General features: G+C 44.6%; 2 protein-coding genes across 2 annotated transcripts; one reads left to right on the top strand and one right to left on the bottom strand.

The window, feature by feature from the left end:
- Positions 1-744: 744 nt before the first annotated feature.
- On the bottom strand, positions 745-3,821 carry ap5m1 (adaptor related protein complex 5 subunit mu 1). The gene is made up of 8 exons (XM_079286190.1): positions 3,631-3,821; positions 2,816-3,476; positions 2,489-2,716; positions 2,263-2,402; positions 1,673-1,758; positions 1,463-1,575; positions 1,188-1,284; positions 745-1,099 (listed from the first exon to the last, which is right to left on the bottom strand). Exons 1-8 carry the CDS (start codon positions 3,696-3,698, stop codon positions 1,017-1,019), a joined length of 1,476 nt encoding a protein of 491 aa, XP_079142316.1. The 5' UTR covers positions 3,699-3,821; the 3' UTR covers positions 745-1,016.
- Positions 3,822-3,910: 89 nt separating this feature from the next.
- Positions 3,911-15,001, top strand: exoc5 (exocyst complex component 5). Its single transcript, XM_079286189.1, has 18 exons — positions 3,911-4,076; positions 4,403-4,497; positions 7,931-8,078; positions 8,210-8,404; positions 9,829-9,893; positions 10,134-10,162; positions 10,261-10,370; positions 10,567-10,611; positions 10,709-10,849; positions 10,931-11,013; positions 11,106-11,315; positions 11,442-11,589; positions 11,692-11,800; positions 12,259-12,379; positions 12,492-12,578; positions 12,697-12,805; positions 12,967-13,182; positions 13,765-15,001. The coding sequence occupies exons 1-18, from the start codon at positions 4,050-4,052 to the stop codon at positions 13,951-13,953; spliced, it is 2,127 nt and encodes a 708-aa protein (XP_079142315.1). The 5' UTR covers positions 3,911-4,049; the 3' UTR covers positions 13,954-15,001.
- Positions 15,002-17,620: the final 2,619 nt, after the last annotated feature.

Below are 17,620 nucleotides of genomic sequence, written 5' to 3'. Positions count from 1 at the left end.
GAGCTTTCACAGTAGAAATGTAACTGAGTTGGTATGAAACCAATCATAGTTCAGGTAAAAAAAATAGTTAACAGTGAGAAACATGTGGAACTACGGTACATGCCCCTTGTTAAATACTATACTTTTAAATTAATTGAATATTGATTATAATACTGCACTGATACCTGTTATTACAATATCAATGAAAATAACATACTAAAAGTTCTACATGAATTCATTTAAAGCACTTATGCAACCTGGAGGCGACCCAATCATTTCCATTCTTGTGACTTTTTCACCAATTAGGCAGGTCCTTCTCTCTGAATGGGGCCGGCTGCTTTTTAAGTCTCAGAGGGCCAGAAGGTCAGCGCTCAATCACAGTCTGGCTGGAGAGGTTGAGTGTTTGAACTAGCCACTAGTTGACAGGGCGGGGATGGGTTCAAAAGGGGTGGGAGAGTGATTGGTGAAGGGGGCAAGGACTCCTGCCAGCTCTAAAAGAGGAGTCTTTTGTAGCCAAGGCACTGGCCAGAGCAGCCTGGCCTTTCACAGCCCAGCCGCCCCTCTCCTCCAGGCCCACAACAGCTGATGACAAGGCCCCAGCTGCTAATTATCCGGGTGATAGAGAGTCACTGAAGTGGGACTGTCAGAGCGAGGGGTGGCCCTTGTGTCTGCAGTGGGATACATTTGAGGGAGGGTGAAGGTTGGGGGATGAAAGAAGTTGGACGACAAGAACAGGTTGTTGTTGTTTTTTTTAAGTATCCACCAATCAACAAAATCAATACTTCTGTCAGTGAAAGTTTGCACATTGTGAGCTGTGCTGAATGAAAGCAAAATGATGACATGATTATATCAATTAATTATTTGTAATGCTGTCTAAATGTTCTATCATTTGTGAGCTCTGCAGTAACAACAGGACAGTAACATGTTTTATGGGGTCACATATCTAGTATGGATCACTGTACAGTATTTGCTCAACAGTTTTCAGTCTTGTTACGTTACAGTGAACCGAGCACCGAGCTGCTCTTAATGTATCCGTGCTACAGCATCATCGGCCCAGAGGACACCGGAGCAGTTCCAGTTGAATTCCATATGAAGTACTCTTTGGATTGAAGTTCTCGGGCTGAAAATGAAACAGACAGAACATTTGTTTAGTGCCAGAAAATGTGTATACAGCAAACATTTTGATCGGAAAACTATTGTGAGCTTACATGTTATAATCCGCGGTTTGGCAGAGGAATAAACCTGCACTGAATGCTGGTCAACACAGCATCCAGAGAGCGTCATGTCCGGCACTTTGAAATACAACTGTGAAGATAACAATGGGAGTGTTAAACACTTCACAACACAATGAGTATACATTAATAAATTCCATTTTACTGTCTCCCATTAGCTGTTTAAAAATTGCTACAAAATGCTGGAAGTGTAAATAAACAAACTGGATCATAAAATATATATTTATATATACACACACATATTAACTTACTTTGATATAGGCTGTAAATTCTGTGCAAATGGGGTCAGTGGGTCCTGGTGTCGGCCCAGAAAAGCTGATCTTGCCGTCCATTGTGACCTCACGAGATTTAGGGAACTTTTGTCCTAAATATCAGTGAGAGGAAAACTACTCATTAGTATCAATTTCAAATAGACAGCTGCATTAAAGTGATGTTTTTTTAAACATTTAACAGCAGCCTACCCAGGCCCCAGACCAGGAGGTTCTTCTCCTTTGAAACGTCCATTTGTCCAGAGCTCACCTTCACATCCACAACACCCATCTGATCCCTGCACAAGACGCAGAGTCCACATTCAGATGTTAGTGCACACATACTGATTTAAGTGGTTGGATTCAATCACTTCAGATTTGATTCTCTCTGCTCTACAAGAAAACCCACAGGGACAGTGTACTGTAGGTGTATCAGGACAGCTTTCTTCCATATTACAAAGTCCCACATGAGACACAATAAAACAAAACAAATAAATACCGACACAAAATCTTCTCAGCAATAGACATATTCAATGATATGTCAATCGTGTGATAAGTAGTGTTTCCAATGTTAGTAGCTGTTTTTAAAAAGCAAATCTCTAATTGATGGTTGTATTTGACTGCCAGCTGGAATTAATTCTACATTAGTTTGTCTGCATAGCGAGTAAATATAAGCATTAAAATACAAATATTTGACCTACATGTATTTATCATAGGAACATTCATGAAGCTCTTTGCTCTACAGGAAACAAACACTGGGAGGGGCTCAGGTCTGAAGGATGACATCCTCTTGTGCTTCGTACCTGTTAAAGAATGGCAGGTGTGCCTCACAGTACTCAAAGCTGTTCTTCACACTCTCGTGAAGTTTGAGGGTCACTGACACATGTAGCTGGTACTCTTCCTCCCTCAGTTGATACGAACCGAGGATAGGAGGAACAGGGACCTAATAAAATATTGTAGGATTCACTTATGACATTAACAGTAACGTGTGGGATGATAAGTATGTTTGTTTGTCTGTATGTTTAATACCTGAGATGTATAGCTGCATAGTCTGAATGGCTCCAGGGGAGGCGAGAAGGGGAACTTGTATGGTCCAGAGAAAGCTGAGCCATCACAGTTATCCACACTGCTGGCAGTGAGGATGCAAGAATCCAGTGAGGTGACACAAGGATGGACCAGGATGTCCTGTAGTGGAGAACCATTTGGTGGCAATGTGAGGGTCACTGTCACATTTGGGAGCATGCCTTCCACTTCACACTGTTAACAGAAAGACAAAAGAGTAGAATAAAGGAAAAGAATAAAAACAGGCGAAGAAAGTTGGAACATTACTGGCTTTCCTTTACACTGTGCTCTTACTTTGCATGTCACAGTGCCATAAACATCCCACAGGTCCTGTCTGCTCCGGTCGCCATACTGCATGGAGCGCACCGTTTCTTTCAGTGCTACGTTCACCACAGCTCGACCGCGGTGGAGCCCCGTCTTCCAGGCTGGCTGCTTCTGGCTCCCAGCGGGAGTAGGCACTGTGGATGTAGCAGGCGCCCCCAAAAGTGGCACATCCAGGGGTGTGCCAAGTGGACAAACCTGTAAGAGTACAGATGGGAGAATGGCCAGGCGAGAGGCCAGCCCCTCGTTATCAGGCTTTCCCCCAGAGCCAAGAAGAAAAGTTTGCAGACCTGCCAAGAGTGTTAGGCCCTGGGAGACAGACAGCAGACTGGCAAGGGGTGGCCGTGGTTCAGTGGGGGCATCCACTATAGGCAGGCAAGCTAGGGTCAGAGGCCCGTGTGAGATGGCCAACACTGGCCACAGTATTCCCTTTCCAGGACCGTCCACACGCAGCTCCAGGGCTGGTGATCGCTGACGATGAAGGCAATCATCTCTGAGAGCTACATAGTACTTGTCCGAGTCTGAAAGTCCCATCTCAGTGAGCAGGAGCTGCAGCACACTGTAGTCTTCTGGGACTGCCACATATGAGGAACCTGCCAGGCTCTTTGCACGGTGCTCCACAGTAGCAAACCTCCTGTGGGGGGAGAGACACAAGACATTATATTACAAAATACTCGAGGCTGCCAGCAGTGAGCACAGCGGAGATTTTACGAGATTATAGCGTGGCGACACTACACTCAACACTAGTATTGTAAACAGGAAAAGCCATTCAAATAACATGACGTTACCTTGTAAAGCGTATTGACACATTTTCTCCCTTCTCGTGAGAAATGATCCACAAAGCACGCACACTCATTTGTCCGGCTGCACTTCTGCCCTCTATTCACAGACTATAATGTGACTTCAATATTAATATTCACATCCTATCGTGCAGTTGTTAAATTCAAATGTTCCGTATCAACGCTGCATTTTTACTTCCTGCTGCTGTTTCATGTGACACCAACCACCAATCACGCGACATCCGCGCTTGCGCACTCGCCACCATTTATTCCCACCCATACAGGAAGCCGGACTGCTAGTCAGCCGACGCTAGCTGTCAACAAAGGGCGAAACTGTACGAAATCGGTAAATCCATGTGGAAGTCGGCGGTATTGTCGACTCGGAGAGCCTTCCTCTAAATTGCATTTCACTACGCTGAATCTGGAACATGGCGACAACAGCGCAGCTGTTCGAGGTAAAATGACTGCTGCACCCGGGAGCTGTGTTAGCTGTCAGGCTAGCTAACACTAGGTTGCGAACTATCATTACCGGTAGCTTAACGGTCAGTTATAAGACAGAGACAAATATAGTCCTTTGAGCTATTCGGGGTGAGGTCAATGTTATTAGAAGACTGTAAAACGTTACAGTAGGGTGCAGGTTATTCGTGTAACCTTACCGTTTGTTGGTCAAGACTATTGTTCTTCTATGTTTTGGGGTCCTTAGCTGGTGTTTTGCTGATGTTGTTATTGTGTGGGGCAACGATCGGTGCACTCACTACTTCCTCTTCCCCCCCCCCCTCAGGAGCCCTTTGATGCAGACGAGTACATCGAAAGGTTGGCATGGAGGACACCAGGGGGAGGCTCCAAAGGAGGAGCCGAGGCATTTGACCCCAAAAGGTACTGTAGGTGCATATCACTCAGCTTTACTGTACACATGAACATGAGTCTGTCAATCAGTAGAATATCACATGCCATGTTTTCACCTCAGTTTGGTGAATATCACTGCCAATGTGTCCCCTGGGTCCATACATATTTGCTGTCTCGTGATAGTTTAAAAACACACCAACAGTTGCATTGTTTTTTCTTTATTTTTGTACATTTAGCTCAGTGACGAGCAAATTTCTTTAAAATTGCTTGCTTTGTTTTCTGTTGCAAACAATATTGTTTTCAAGGGCAATGCAGCATTTCCATTCGTGTCTGCTGACAGTGTAACACAGCTGAGCATCTCTAACACAGAACTCTTTCTTAGAATGACATAATTCAATTAAATTCAATTCAATTTATTTTTGTATAGCCCAAAATAGCCCAAAAAGAGGAAGAAACCTGTGAGGTGAGAAAGCACAGAGACTCTGGTGAAGAAGCAGGTCAATAATGTGCATTAATGGTATCGGTAATATGAAATGGTAATGTGAGTAATAATAAAAGTGATATTAGCAGTTGGAGTCAGCAGGGCCATGGTAGGAGGAAGGACCAGGGTCCAGATGAAACCATGCTCCATGGAAACCTGTGAGGAGAGGAAGCACAAGGACTCCGGGGAAGAGACAAAATCAGTACTGTGCATTAATGGTATCGGTAATAGGATTAATAATGTTAATAATGAAGATCGTAGTAGGTGCCATGGCTGGTTGAAGAACCAGTGTCCAGATAAAACTGCGGTCATCCTGTGAGGCGAGAAAGCACAAATACTCCGGGGAAGAAGTAAAGTTAGTAATGAGCATTAATGGGACATCAATGCATACAGACGGAGGTGAAGAAGAGGAGGAGAGAGGTGCTCAGTGTCGGAAGTCCCCCTGTAGTTTTTGCCGATACCAGTTTGTCCATGGGCCGGTCCAAGGCAAGCCAGAGCCAGCCCTAACTATAAGCACTGTCAAAGAGGAAAGTCTTAAGCCTACTCTTAAATGTGGTGAGTGTGTCTGCCCCCCGGACTGAAACGGGAAGCTGGTTCCACAGAAGAGGAGCTTGATAACTGAAGGCTCTGGTTCCCATCCTACTTTTTAAGACTCTAGGAACCACAAGTAACCCTGAATCACTGGATCACAGCTCTCTAGTAGGGCAGTATGGTACTATAAACTCTTTAAGATATGATCAAGATATGAGCCTGACCAATTCGGGCTTTGTAGGTAAGTAAAAGGATTTTAAATTATATTCTAGATTTTACAGGGAGCCAGTGCAGAGAAGCTAATACAGGAGTAATATGATCTCTCCTCTTAGTTCTTGTTAGTACACGAGCTGCAGCATTCTGAATCAGCTGGAGAGATTTAAGAGACTTATTAGAGCAGCCTGAAAATAAGGAATTGCAGTAATCTAGTCTAGAGGTAACAAATGCATGAATTAATTTCTCTGCATCACTTTGAGATAGGATGTGCCTGATTTTTGAAATATTACGTAGGTGAAAAAAGGCAGTCCTAGAAATAAGTTTTATCTGAGAGTTTAAAGACAAATCCTGATCAAAGGTAACTCCAAGATTCTTGACGGTGCTGCTGGATGCCAGCGCAATGCCATCTCGAGAAACTATATCATTCGATAACTGATTTCGGAGGTGTTCTGGGCCGAGTAGAATAACTTCAGTTTTGTCTGAGTTTAACATCAGGAAGTTGCAGGTCATCCAGGTTTTTATGTCCTTAAGACACGCTTGCAGTTTAGCGAGCTGGTTGGTTTCGTCTGGTTTGATCGATATGAATATAATTGAGTATCATCTGCATAACAATGAAAGGTTATAGAGTGTTTTCTGATAATATTGCCAAAAGGAAGCATATATAAGGTGAACAAGATTGGTCCAAGCACAGAACCTTGTGGAACTCCATAACTGACGTTGGTCTTCATCGAGGCTTCATCATTTACATAAACAAACTGAGATCGATCCGATAGATAGATCCAAACCAGTTCAGTGTGGTTCCTTTGATGCCAATATAATGTTCCAGTCTCTGCAACAGGATGCAGTGGTCTATAGTGTCGAACGCAGCACTAAGGTCTAACAGGACAAGAACAGAGACGAGTCCTTTGTCTGATGCGATTAGAAGGGCATTAGTTATTTTTACCAGAGCTGTCTCCGTGCTATGATGCTTTCTAAATCCTGACTGAAAATCCTCAAATAAACTGTAGCCTCTGGTTTAGCTAACTTCACGTTTCTCAGAATAGAGCTACCTATGACCAGAACTCTGCTGGGTGCAGAAGACCCGTTTGTAACGCGAGGTGGCTGCTGGGGAGTCGAGTGCTTCGCCCCAGGTTTAAGCCTCCCGGGAGCAGTCACCCGGCCCCCCGGCTGCTCGGGGGCTGCAGGGAGACGGTTAGCGGGAGCCACGTCTGTTAATGATGCCTTCCTGGCCTATTCCACAATTCCACATCTTTTCCTTTCACTGAAGTTGACTTGATGGTGACATTAAGATATTTGTCTTTGTCTGGTCAAGTCATGCTAATAAACCAAAAAATGCCCGTATCTATTCAGATTATATTGTGACTTAGTACAGCTCTTGTCTGCATTTCTTGGCAGCTTTTAAAGGGGTTGGGAGCAAACAATTTAATTCAGCTTTCCAAACATAATACTTAGGACATCATTAGATGTGTGATTATTGAAAGTCTTCCAAAATAAATCAAGATTTTTTGATATTTTCAGCCTCCAGTATCAGCTTGCTAAAGCTGTCATCTTGGTCTCTTATATGCTACGTGTTGGGTTGGAGAAATGCATCTATGTTCAAGATTTTGTTTCGTGGTATTTTCACTGCTTCTTGTTGTGTTTACACTTGAGGACCGAGTTACTTCTCGCAAGCAAAAATGCCATAACAGTTTAACTATACTGTGGATCCATTCTGCCTTATCTGCTCCCTCCACAAAACTGTTGCCACCACCTCCTCTGAAGCTCTTAGAGAAGAGCCAGAGACAACATATCTGTGGAGGCCACCATACTGTGAGTCACCAGCCAGTGAATGAGTGTCTATTGGGAAGGGATGGGAGATGTCTTTAAGCTGTAGCCAGTGCAGAGGGAATTAGTCAAGAGATTATACACTCATCATTTTGGGATGTTTCCTAGTCTGTGAAATGTGGTGCTGACTTAGAACATTTGCTCTGCCGTCCTGATGGCACTTAAAATGCAGCTGACGAAGTAGCTAGTTTTCAGAGCTTCTTAAGCCTGGGGACCCAGGAGTCAAGCCTCCGGCACTATTCTGTAACTAACTATAACTATAACTGTGCGTTCAGTGGGACGGATTTAACCTTGTGGTACCCAATTACTCCTCCAGAGTAATGCCATTGTCTGTGTGTTTTACCTGTAGTGTATGTTGATAAAGACCAATGTGAAGTTCTGGATCTACAGCCTGTCTTTCCTCTGTGATAGGCTGTTGGAAGAATTTGAGAACCACATCGAAGAGCTGAAGCAGTTGGACGAGAAGATCCAGCGGCGAGTGGAGAAGCTTGAGCATCAGTGTCATCGTGAGGCCAAGGAATTTGCCCACAAAGTGCAAGATTTGCAAAGAAGCAACCAGGTGGGTTGAATGGTCAAGCAGCCAATCGCACGTACCTCAATGTCTTTGAGCTTTAGGTTGTCGTTTTATTCATCACGTTACAGTACGGCTTTATCTTTTCTACACATTCCCTCGGCTCTTTGTCTACGCAGGTGGCCTTTCAACATTTCCAGGAGCTCGATGAGCACATAAGCTATGTGGCGACTAAGGTCTGCCACCTTGGCGACCAGCTGGAGGGGGTGAACACGCCTCGACAGAGGGCCGTGGAAGCTCAGCGTCTAATGACCTACTTCAACGAGTTCTTGGATGGGGACCTACGCAGTGACGTCTTCAATAACCCCGACAAGGTGAGTATTCTGCATACGCCCTCCATTCTCTTTAGTGGAGGTGTGTGTGTGTGTGTGTCCATTGACGAGGACCCCCACTGTGACACAGCTGGAGGTGAGAATGAACAGGATTATGAGGTAAACCATCCATATTAATTTGTCAAGTTTATCCCTTTAGTTGGATCCCAGGGCTAATTTGGATTAATAAACTGTCATTTTCTGTCTGACAATAGCTGGATGATTGACTAGCATGGATGTCAACATGCTCATGTCAACCCTAATTGCATTTACAGAAGGTTGTCTGGGAGCGAGAGTTTGGTTGGTCCTCAGCTTTGTGTCGCATTATAGCGGCGAAGAGCTTGTGGCATTATGGTACATGTAAGGGCGGTGATAACATGCATGCAGGAAGATGACTTGCACACTTTTACTTAGTTCCTGCCTACACAGGGACCATGTTGATGTTAGACAAGTGACCCATTAAAGTTTGATTTTGCAGTTTTCTAAGTGACAGTAGGAAGATTGGGATGCTTTAGATTAATTCCTGTTCGTAACACCATCAGTGGATGCAGAGCAGTGAGTCTCGGGGTCAATCCCAGAGACGGAAGCTGGAGATGGAGCTAGTTTTCCAGAGAGGCATGCAGAAATATCTGGTCAGATTCCTTTTTTCCTGAGCATACCTCCAGACGAGGGGGAAAGAGGAAAGCTGCAAGTGAATAGCTGAAGGGGGATGGCTTTGCTAATCCTTCTGAAAGGGAGGGCTGGGCCGCCAGCGTGGAGACAAGTGCTGCTAAACCCTGACTGCAGGGAGACGGCTACATTACTTACATGGGATTTAGCTAATCTTAGCTGGGGGACAGATACTTAGAAAACCTTCGCCGAGCAGAAAGGCTGGATCCTCCTCACGGGAGCAGAGTAATGATGTTAGCTGAGGCAGGCATCTGCGGGAACAGAGGAGTTGCGGACGGCGGGCCTTTCGTAGGTCTGGGGCTTTTTCAGCCAGTGTGTATGTCAGGAGGGGCGGGGGGGGGGGGGGGGCTCTCGACAGGGCTCCCTTTTTTAAGACAGATATCCCTGGCCGGACAGATTATTGAAGGCGATTTAGACTCCTGTGGGATTACAGCCCATTCAGAAAAGGCATGCCAATATAGAGTTGGATGTGCTGCTAAGTCAGGACTGCTGCTGTTGCTGCTGCCGATGCCCAGGTGAGCGCAGCCTGTCTGTTATCATATCCCTGTTCAACATGGGGAGGTGCAGATGGGCAGCTCTAAAATGATGACCCCCCAAGTGGAGACACCGCCGGAGGCCTGCCAGCTTTCTGTCTGGATGTCCACCTCTCATGGTCTTGTCTCTCTCTCTCTCTCGCTCTCTCTCTCTCTCTCTCTCTCGCTCTCTCTCTCTCGCTCTCGCTCACACACTCACTCACTCATGCTCTCTCTCCCCTTCAGATTAAGGAGGCTGCTGATATAATTCAGAAGCTGCATCTCATTGCCCAGGAGCTGCCATTCGACAGGTGAGTCGGGCATCCTGGAGGCAGCTTTAGACAAGAGCACTGTAAAACAAGGGGAAGGTGGAGTATTAGTGATGTAGGCTATTCCTCACAGTGTAAGCCCAGCACAGGACATATCAAGTATTAAAGTACTGAATTCATTTTAAGAAATGAAACACATTAACCTGTATGAATTAATAAAAAAGTATAGTTGTATCATTTGTAAGTGTTTCCTTGAGGATTCATTGTCTTTTCCTCTGACAGATTTGCAGATGTCAAGGCAAAAATTGCGAGTAAGTTTCAGAAAAATGAATGGCCTCATTCCAAATACAGTAGAAGTTATCTACAAATGACAATGTTATTTTGTGTCTTTGTTTGCGTTACTACCCAGGTAAGTACCATGACCTGGAGCGGCAGTTAATCCAGGAGTTCACAGCTGCCCAGCGCAGGGGTGAGATCGGACGTATGCGGGAGGTGGCAGCGGTTCTATTGCATTTCAAGGTGACCAAGAAGAGTCTACATTTTAATTTGAGTCCACATTTAGTCTGACCATAAGTCTTTGATATTTGGGATTGTTACTAGCTTCAAACAGTATATACTGTTCTAACGTGCACTTTTTTTTACACGTCTCTGAACTTCACAACTGCACTTCAGTGTAATCTTGCAGAAAAGTAACTTGCTGATCTTTTTGTTGAAGGGCTATGCACACTGTGTGGATGTCTATATCAAGCAGTGTCAGGAAGTGAGTGTAAAAAGTTTCTCTTGTACAAAACATTCCACTTTTTTGTGTGTAAGTAATATCCACAGACTCCTGGTTAACCCTTTGTTTGCCTCCATAGGGGGCCTACCTGAGGAATGATGTGTTTGAGGACACTGCAGTCCTCTGCCAGAGAGTCAACAAGCAGGTGGGCGAGGTCTTCAGCAGCCCAGAGACTGTTATGGCCAAACTCATTCAGAACATCTTTGAAAACAAATTGCAGGTATTTCTATTACTTCTCCTCCTTTCTTAGTGATATTTAGACATGCTTTCTCTGTTGTATTTAACACCTTTGTGTCTGCAGGCCCACGTTCGAGAAAAACTGGATGAAACGCGACACTCAGATGTAGAACAGTACCTCAAGAACCTCTATGATCTGTACAGCAGGTATTTGTTCTCTTGTTTTGATTCACTTTCTGTTTACACAGTTTCCTTATGTTTACGTTTCTACACACTTTCTTTTGTTGCACGTTCTCCAGGACCACAGCATTGGCCACGAAGCTGACTGAGTTCAACCTGGGATCAGACAAGCACACTTTCCTGTCCAAGCTGATAAAGAGCATATTCTCCTCATACCTCGAAAGCTACATCGACATGGAGAGGGACTACCTTCGCACTCGAGGTGCCATGATTCTGCAGCGCTACTACGACTCCAAGAATCACCAGAAACGCACAATTGGCACCGGCAGGTCAGATTTTGGGTTTAACTTTTTCCCCACACAAGGACGGGTTCGGATTAATTATTTGAATATGTTTTACTAAATGATAATGAATAATGGTGAAACAAAGTAATCACTATCTGTGTGTTTCTACAGTATCCAAGAACTGAAGGAGCGGATCAGACAGCGCACCAACCTCCCTCTCGGCCCTATGATTGACACCCATGGGGAGACTTTTCTGTCCCCAGAGCTAGTTGTCAACCTGCTGCAGGAGACACGTCATGCCTTTGAGAGATGCAACAGGGTGAGGAGACTTTTTTTTTTCCGCTGAGAGCAGCGTTAGAGAGAAAATCCTGCTGTGGGTGAAAATAGCTCAACCCTTTCTATCGGTTTTGGGGCGACATAGCTTTCAGATCCTTCAGACCTGCCCAAGAACGCCTTCTCAATCTTCCTGCTGCTGGTTGACCATCTGTGTGTGGATCACATCGACTACGCCCTAGAGATTGGCCTCTCAGGTACATTCAGCTCATTCTAACCCCATTCTGTGGGTGAAGACTGGGGCCACACCGCTCACTTCATCACAAATCAGGGCCACTGTGTCGTAAATATCTAAGTTACCCTGATGCACAGCGCGTTGTGCCTCTGTGGCATTTCTTTTCATGCTCCATGTGGCTGAATACAGGATGTAGCTGATCATTTTCAGGCAGCTACAGTTGAACTAAACATGTTCCTTCATCTCCTAGTGCTCAATTCATAAGATATATTCTTCATCAAAGAAATGCAACACTGATGTCTCCATAGTTTGATGCTGAATTAGTACATTGCTGTGAATGTTCTTTTACATTGTATTTCTGTGGTTACAACCCATATAGAGCAGGCAACAGTGCTTTTCTGGGAATCGTAATGACTCGTCCTTTCACTTACCTTGTTTGTTTTTTTGCCTGGACTTCTTCGCTCTCTCTTTGATCTACAGCGATTCCCTCATCAGATTCCAAGAATGCCAACCTGTACTTCCTGGACGTCGTTCAACAGGCGAACTCTATCTTCCACTTGTTTGACAAGCAGTTTAATGACCAGCTCATGCCTCTTATAAGGTCGGTTCCAGGTCAAAGTCTTGGTTATTTATGCCACTGCCTTTCATCAACACATACCTTGTAGATGAAAGGAAGAGCTCTGATTTTACCTTTTTAATATCTATGTCTCCAGCTCATCTCCAAAGTTGGCAGAGTGCCTGCAAAAGAAGAAAGAGGTGATTGAACAGATGGAAGTGAAGCTGGACACAGGAATCGACAGGTCAGTGTGTTTATAAGACGCTCTTATATGTGATGTGTTTCAAATGTCACCAAAACCCATCATGGAACAATGACTGCTCTTCAGATCAGTTTCTGAAGTGTTTTTCTGCTACGCACAGAACAATAAACTGCATGGTGGGACAAATGAAGCACATCTTGGCAACAGAGCAGAAAAAGACAGATTTCAGGCCTGAGGACGAGAACAACGTCATGATCCAGTACACTACAGTAAGACACAGGGCCTCAGCTTCCACCACTCGGCTCACATGCAAAGCTAAACAAATCAGCAAATGTGACTTGCAAATCACTTACATCTTCTTGTTCTTTGAACACAAATTGCACGTTTTTGGTATTCGTCAGCATGTTTTCCGTGTGTCTCCTCCCGGCAGGCTTGCTCTAAGGTGTGCGCCTACGTCAGTCGGCAGGTGGAGCACGTGCGGAAGTCCATGGATGGGAAAAACGTGGACACGGTGCTGACAGAGTTGGGCGTTCGTTTTCACCGGCTCATCCACGAGCACCTACAGCAGTACAGCTACAGCTCAATGGGAGGCATGCTGGCCATCTGCGACGTGGCTGAATACCGACGAAGAGCCAAGGATTTCAGGGTGAGCGGGGGGACGTAGGTCCAGGATATGTTTGTTGTCGCATAAAGTAGTTTTGTCAATTCAGGGGAATGCTCTTAGTTGTTGGGTTATTTTACATTCATTAAATACAAAAAGAGCTGCAACTAAGAATTTTCTTCATCATTGATTATATAATAGGATACAGAAGAGATGGAAATTCTCACGTAGGAGGACCTTTAAATGTTGTAACTAAAATGATAAATTACATAAAATGATCAATAAGTTAAAAACATTCTTTTTGATACATTTTCTGACAAGCGAATCATCAATAAGTTGCCCAATCAGCACTACATTACAAGTACATTTGCAGGGTCGGAGGAGATGGACCATGCGGCTATAGAGATATGGATATTATATATTTAATACGATACCCTGTATATATATTATACAGGGTGCATTTAAATGTACAGGTTTACATCATGTTTTGCATCTTCAGTCACAATACAATGAAACCTGTGATTATAATTTAGAGCATTTGTCATGACAGGTTTGCATGTATGCAGGGAATAAACGTGGGTATACTGTATATATTTAACATGGTATGATACGTTGTCTGTTCTCCAGGTGCCTTTGGTGCTGCAGCTCTTCGACACACTCCACGCTCTCTGTAACCTGCTGGTCGTTGCGCCTGACAACCTGAAGCAGGTTTGTTCAGGTGAGCAGCTCACCAATCTGGACCGAAACCTCCTGCACGCCTTCGTCCAGCTCAGAGTGGACTACCGTTCAGCCAGACTGGGCCGGCACTTCAGTTAATGACTATTTCAACACCTCGCTGCCCTCCGTCCAGAAACCCATGCTTTGATGAGACGACGCGCCTTGAAGAAACCAGTCCTGCTTCACAGAATGCGTCGTCCGGGCCCCGGCATGCAGACTCCACCGGGGCTGCTTCGTACATCATGGAGACAAAAGCCTTCTGCTCCTTGAATGTGGGAAATGTGCATTTCAACTTTTTTTTTTTCATTGTTCATTTCTTCAAGCTGAAGAAATCTAAATGTCTATTGACTTAATATTTCATTTGTTTTTAAATGCTAATCCATCACCAATCCACATGGCTAAAAAATTGACATATTATAGTAAATGGACAACATTGATTTCTGTGCTCATGTAAAACAATTTTTTTTTTGATTGTGCCAAATATATGAATTCTGTGGCTGCAGTTGTGCACAGAAATAGACCCCTAAAGCTGCTGTAAAGGGAGACTGTCAACAATCACGCTGTAACGGCATACTTAAAGGCTGCAGTAGCACTGTGTATTGGGAACAGCGACCCTTTGTAATGAGGTGCAGGGGACCTGACAGAGACAGCCCCACCAAAGCATGAGATACAGAGCCCTGTGTGGCTAAGAGAGACACATGACCACCTCTCTATCCTTTGACTTCTGACCACAAAGGAGAGGTCAAGAGGCCATCACAGAGAAGTGTGATCTGAACTATTAACAGGTCTGAGAACCTCCTCTGGAGGTTTGGGTGGTCCCCTTTTAGGCTGAGATGACTGGTGTGATGGGTCAGTGAGTATGTGTCACTGTAATTGCACAGATCGACACTTGCTCATCCAGCGGAGCACACAGTCCAAAGACATTGTTGGCTTGATCTGCAGTGTTTCCGGGTCAGGGGACATTGAAATGTTGACCTCGGCTGATTAATGAAACAAACTAGAGGGGACTTCTTCACACAGGGCTTATTTGGTCTCAGTCACTGTCTTCTGCACTAAAAAAGAGCAGTCAGATGTCCCTGATGCCTCAAACTGTCTGCGACGCAAAGCTGCTCCCACTGTACTGCTGTTTACCTTAATTAGTGACTCATTAAAAAAAATGTTGCATTTTATTATCGTCCCTCTTCTGAACATCCTTAATACATGGGGAGCTTTGACTCGAAAGTTTGCCCAGTTCCTCTCCGAATGTCACTTTCAAAGTGAGATGGAAAAAGTCTTCCTTTCTGTGGAAGTCAAGTATTCATGGGAATTCTTGTCACCAGAGTAAAGTTCTTTCTTAGACTTCAGGACGTGAGCAGAGCCGGAGGGGATTAGATATCTACGAGGTGATGAATTGTGTGCAGTAGTCATGGACTGGGGGAGAGCCGGGGCGATAGAGACGCCTGAGAGCTCAGTTCCAGCTCCGGCTGGTTAGTGTTGTGTAGAATGTACACACGGTGCTGTGCAAGTTCAAACAACATAATTAATTAGGCTAATATTAATATTATCAATGCCACATAAATTCAATTCTCTCAGCCCTAATCACAACTGGATAGCTTGTAAAAATTATTTTGTTGGGCCCTGATGCAAACAGTGGGTCTTTTCCAAACATTTGAAAACTATTTGTTTTTGCGGCGATTAATGTGCACGATGCAGGAAGGGTCGGGGGAGCGGAGCCGGGCCGGGGACGATAACTGGTGTGGAGACGGAGGCAGATGCTCAGCCTGGCCCCAGGGACTCCCAGCGCAGGCACATGGAAGAGGCGGAGGGGATGTGTTTTTTGGGGGCGGGTGTTTGAGCAGGTGGAGGGGATTAGTAATACTGTCAACACTGGAGAGCTGGATAAGACTGTCCTCTCTTACTCGTTGGTTTGAGCAGCTCTTGCATACACATTCAGACACATAAAGACGCCAACGCATACAAACACGGGGGCATCGGGACAGGAGAGGGAAACGTATCTGCGGTTGAACTGACGGCCATGGACAAGTTGTTTGTGTTCCACCTTTTGATTCTACTTCTACTAGTTTTACATCCACATCCTTCCAGACATGGTGACGCAATAGTTACTCCAGTGAATTTAGTTTTGAAGCAAAGTTTAAACAAAAAAATGAAAGCTGCTAATTAAAGTTGCCAGGCCTCAAACACATCTGTCATTTAGAAGATTTTTAGATTTGAATAGAACCTTCTGTAAAGACACACAATTTAAATATTCTGCAAGTGAATCCTCTGTTCCACTGACCACAGATACACTCATTTGTTTTTCCCTTTTTCATGCATCTCCCTCCCTTTGTCTCCTTTGCCAAATAATCAACCATACTTTCCTGTCTTTCCACTCTTTCTGCACAACAGGCTGGTCCTCCAACATCCCATAAATCCTTGCTCTCGGCGCATTGCTGCTACCCCAACTAGGCCGGCCCTCCCTCTGCCTCCTGGAGCACTGACAATAAAGCATTACAGCAGTCAATCCATGTCAACAACAGCTTTGCTTAATTCCTGCTAAACACGTTTAAACTAAATCTTCACCTAATGATGCATAATGATTTTCTCTTTAGTGTGCTGGCGGCTAGTATCAAATTTTGGTGGTTTGTTTTACCCGCCATCGCAAAGATGACTGAGGTGTTCTTAACTGTAGCAGACAGACGGTAAAGATCTCCCTCATACAGAACATATCAAAATGAAAATAATACTGTGTGGCTGAGTTGAGAATGTGGGAAAACTAGGTATCCATAGAAAGCACTTTGTCCTTTTCAAATCTATTCTTTAGGATTTCTGCGTGAGAGACTTTCGTGATGTGGGCACACAGCCAGGCCCTCTGATGTGATGCAGATGTTGCCCTGGCCTTGACCTCCTGCCCATACGATGCCGGGGCCAAAATGGCACAGGTGCCGCGCCACCTTCAGTCTTGGGCAGCCGGGAGCTGCGCTGTGCAGGATGTGAACGGTGCCAACTCTCCTCCTTTGCTCACTTTTCTCATTATCAAGGTCTAGTCTGATGGGGCTTAATGAAACTCTCTGATGGGGCTTAATGAAACTCCCTTGATTCCTGCAATCATACACAACTGTCCTTTTGATGATGCAAAACCAGTGTCCTTTTTCTCCACCCTCCCTCACGCCCTCTCCAATAAGAACACTAGTAATTCTCTGCCATAGTGGAGTGTTTTCCAGTGCTATTTCCTGGCCCGGTGCCTGTGCCTTGCTCTCTCTTGGCTGGGTTTGTCTGGTTGACTGCTCCACAGGAACAGACTGGCACTCGAGCTGAGGGCTCCAGGGTCTGCACACACAATCCACTAAACATGTCTCTGTGTGAGGAGCTGCACGGTTTCCCAAATAGGAACTAGCAGTCCTGATTTACCACAAAGTAAGCCTATTTAAAAGCAATCATGTATACTATTCTTTGTTATTATTATTACTAATGTGTATGACTATCATTTTAGGGCAATATACATTTGAATTAAAAGTGCTAAAATGCACATTTCTACTGTTATCTTGATATAATGTACATGCCCGCATGCTTAAAATCATACAACATCCACCCACTGGCTGTCAAATTGGCAGATGTACAAAAGCACATAAAAAAAGCATACTATACGCAACATATTAAAATCACACAGACAGTAAAAAGAACAAATTGATTCTGATGGTTAAGGGACTTTGGTGCTAAACACATTCACTCACAGGGCAAACAAACATCTGTTTGTATGTAAGGCCTATGGCCCTCCTAACCCACTGAT

This window comes from Melanostigma gelatinosum, assembly GCF_949748355.1.
Source record: "Melanostigma gelatinosum genome assembly, chromosome: 16".
In the NCBI taxonomy this organism is placed as follows: Eukaryota; Metazoa; Chordata; class Actinopteri; order Perciformes; family Zoarcidae; genus Melanostigma; species Melanostigma gelatinosum.
The sequence above is the reverse complement of the archived record's forward strand: the minus strand, read 5'-3'. Positions and strand labels throughout refer to the sequence as shown.

Bases quoted from the DNA above. Each gene is read 5' to 3' on its own strand.
- ap5m1 (XM_079286190.1), bottom strand. From the start codon at position 3,698: ATGAGTGTGCGTGCTTTGTGGATCATTTCTCACGAGAAGGGAGAAAAT. The intron at 2,403-2,488 runs GTATTAAACATA...ATATTTTATTAG, and splicing joins TATGCAGCTATACATCTCAG to GTCCCTGTTCCTCCTATCCT. The intron at 1,100-1,187 runs GTAAGCTCACAA...TTTCATTTTCAG, and splicing joins CAAACCGCGGATTATAACAT to CCCGAGAACTTCAATCCAAA.
- exoc5 (XM_079286189.1), top strand. From the start codon at position 4,050: ATGGCGACAACAGCGCAGCTGTTCGAG. The intron at 10,371-10,566 runs GTGACCAAGAAG...TTTTTGTTGAAG, and splicing joins CGGTTCTATTGCATTTCAAG to GGCTATGCACACTGTGTGGA. The intron at 10,612-10,708 runs GTGAGTGTAAAA...TTGCCTCCATAG, and splicing joins ATATCAAGCAGTGTCAGGAA to GGGGCCTACCTGAGGAATGA.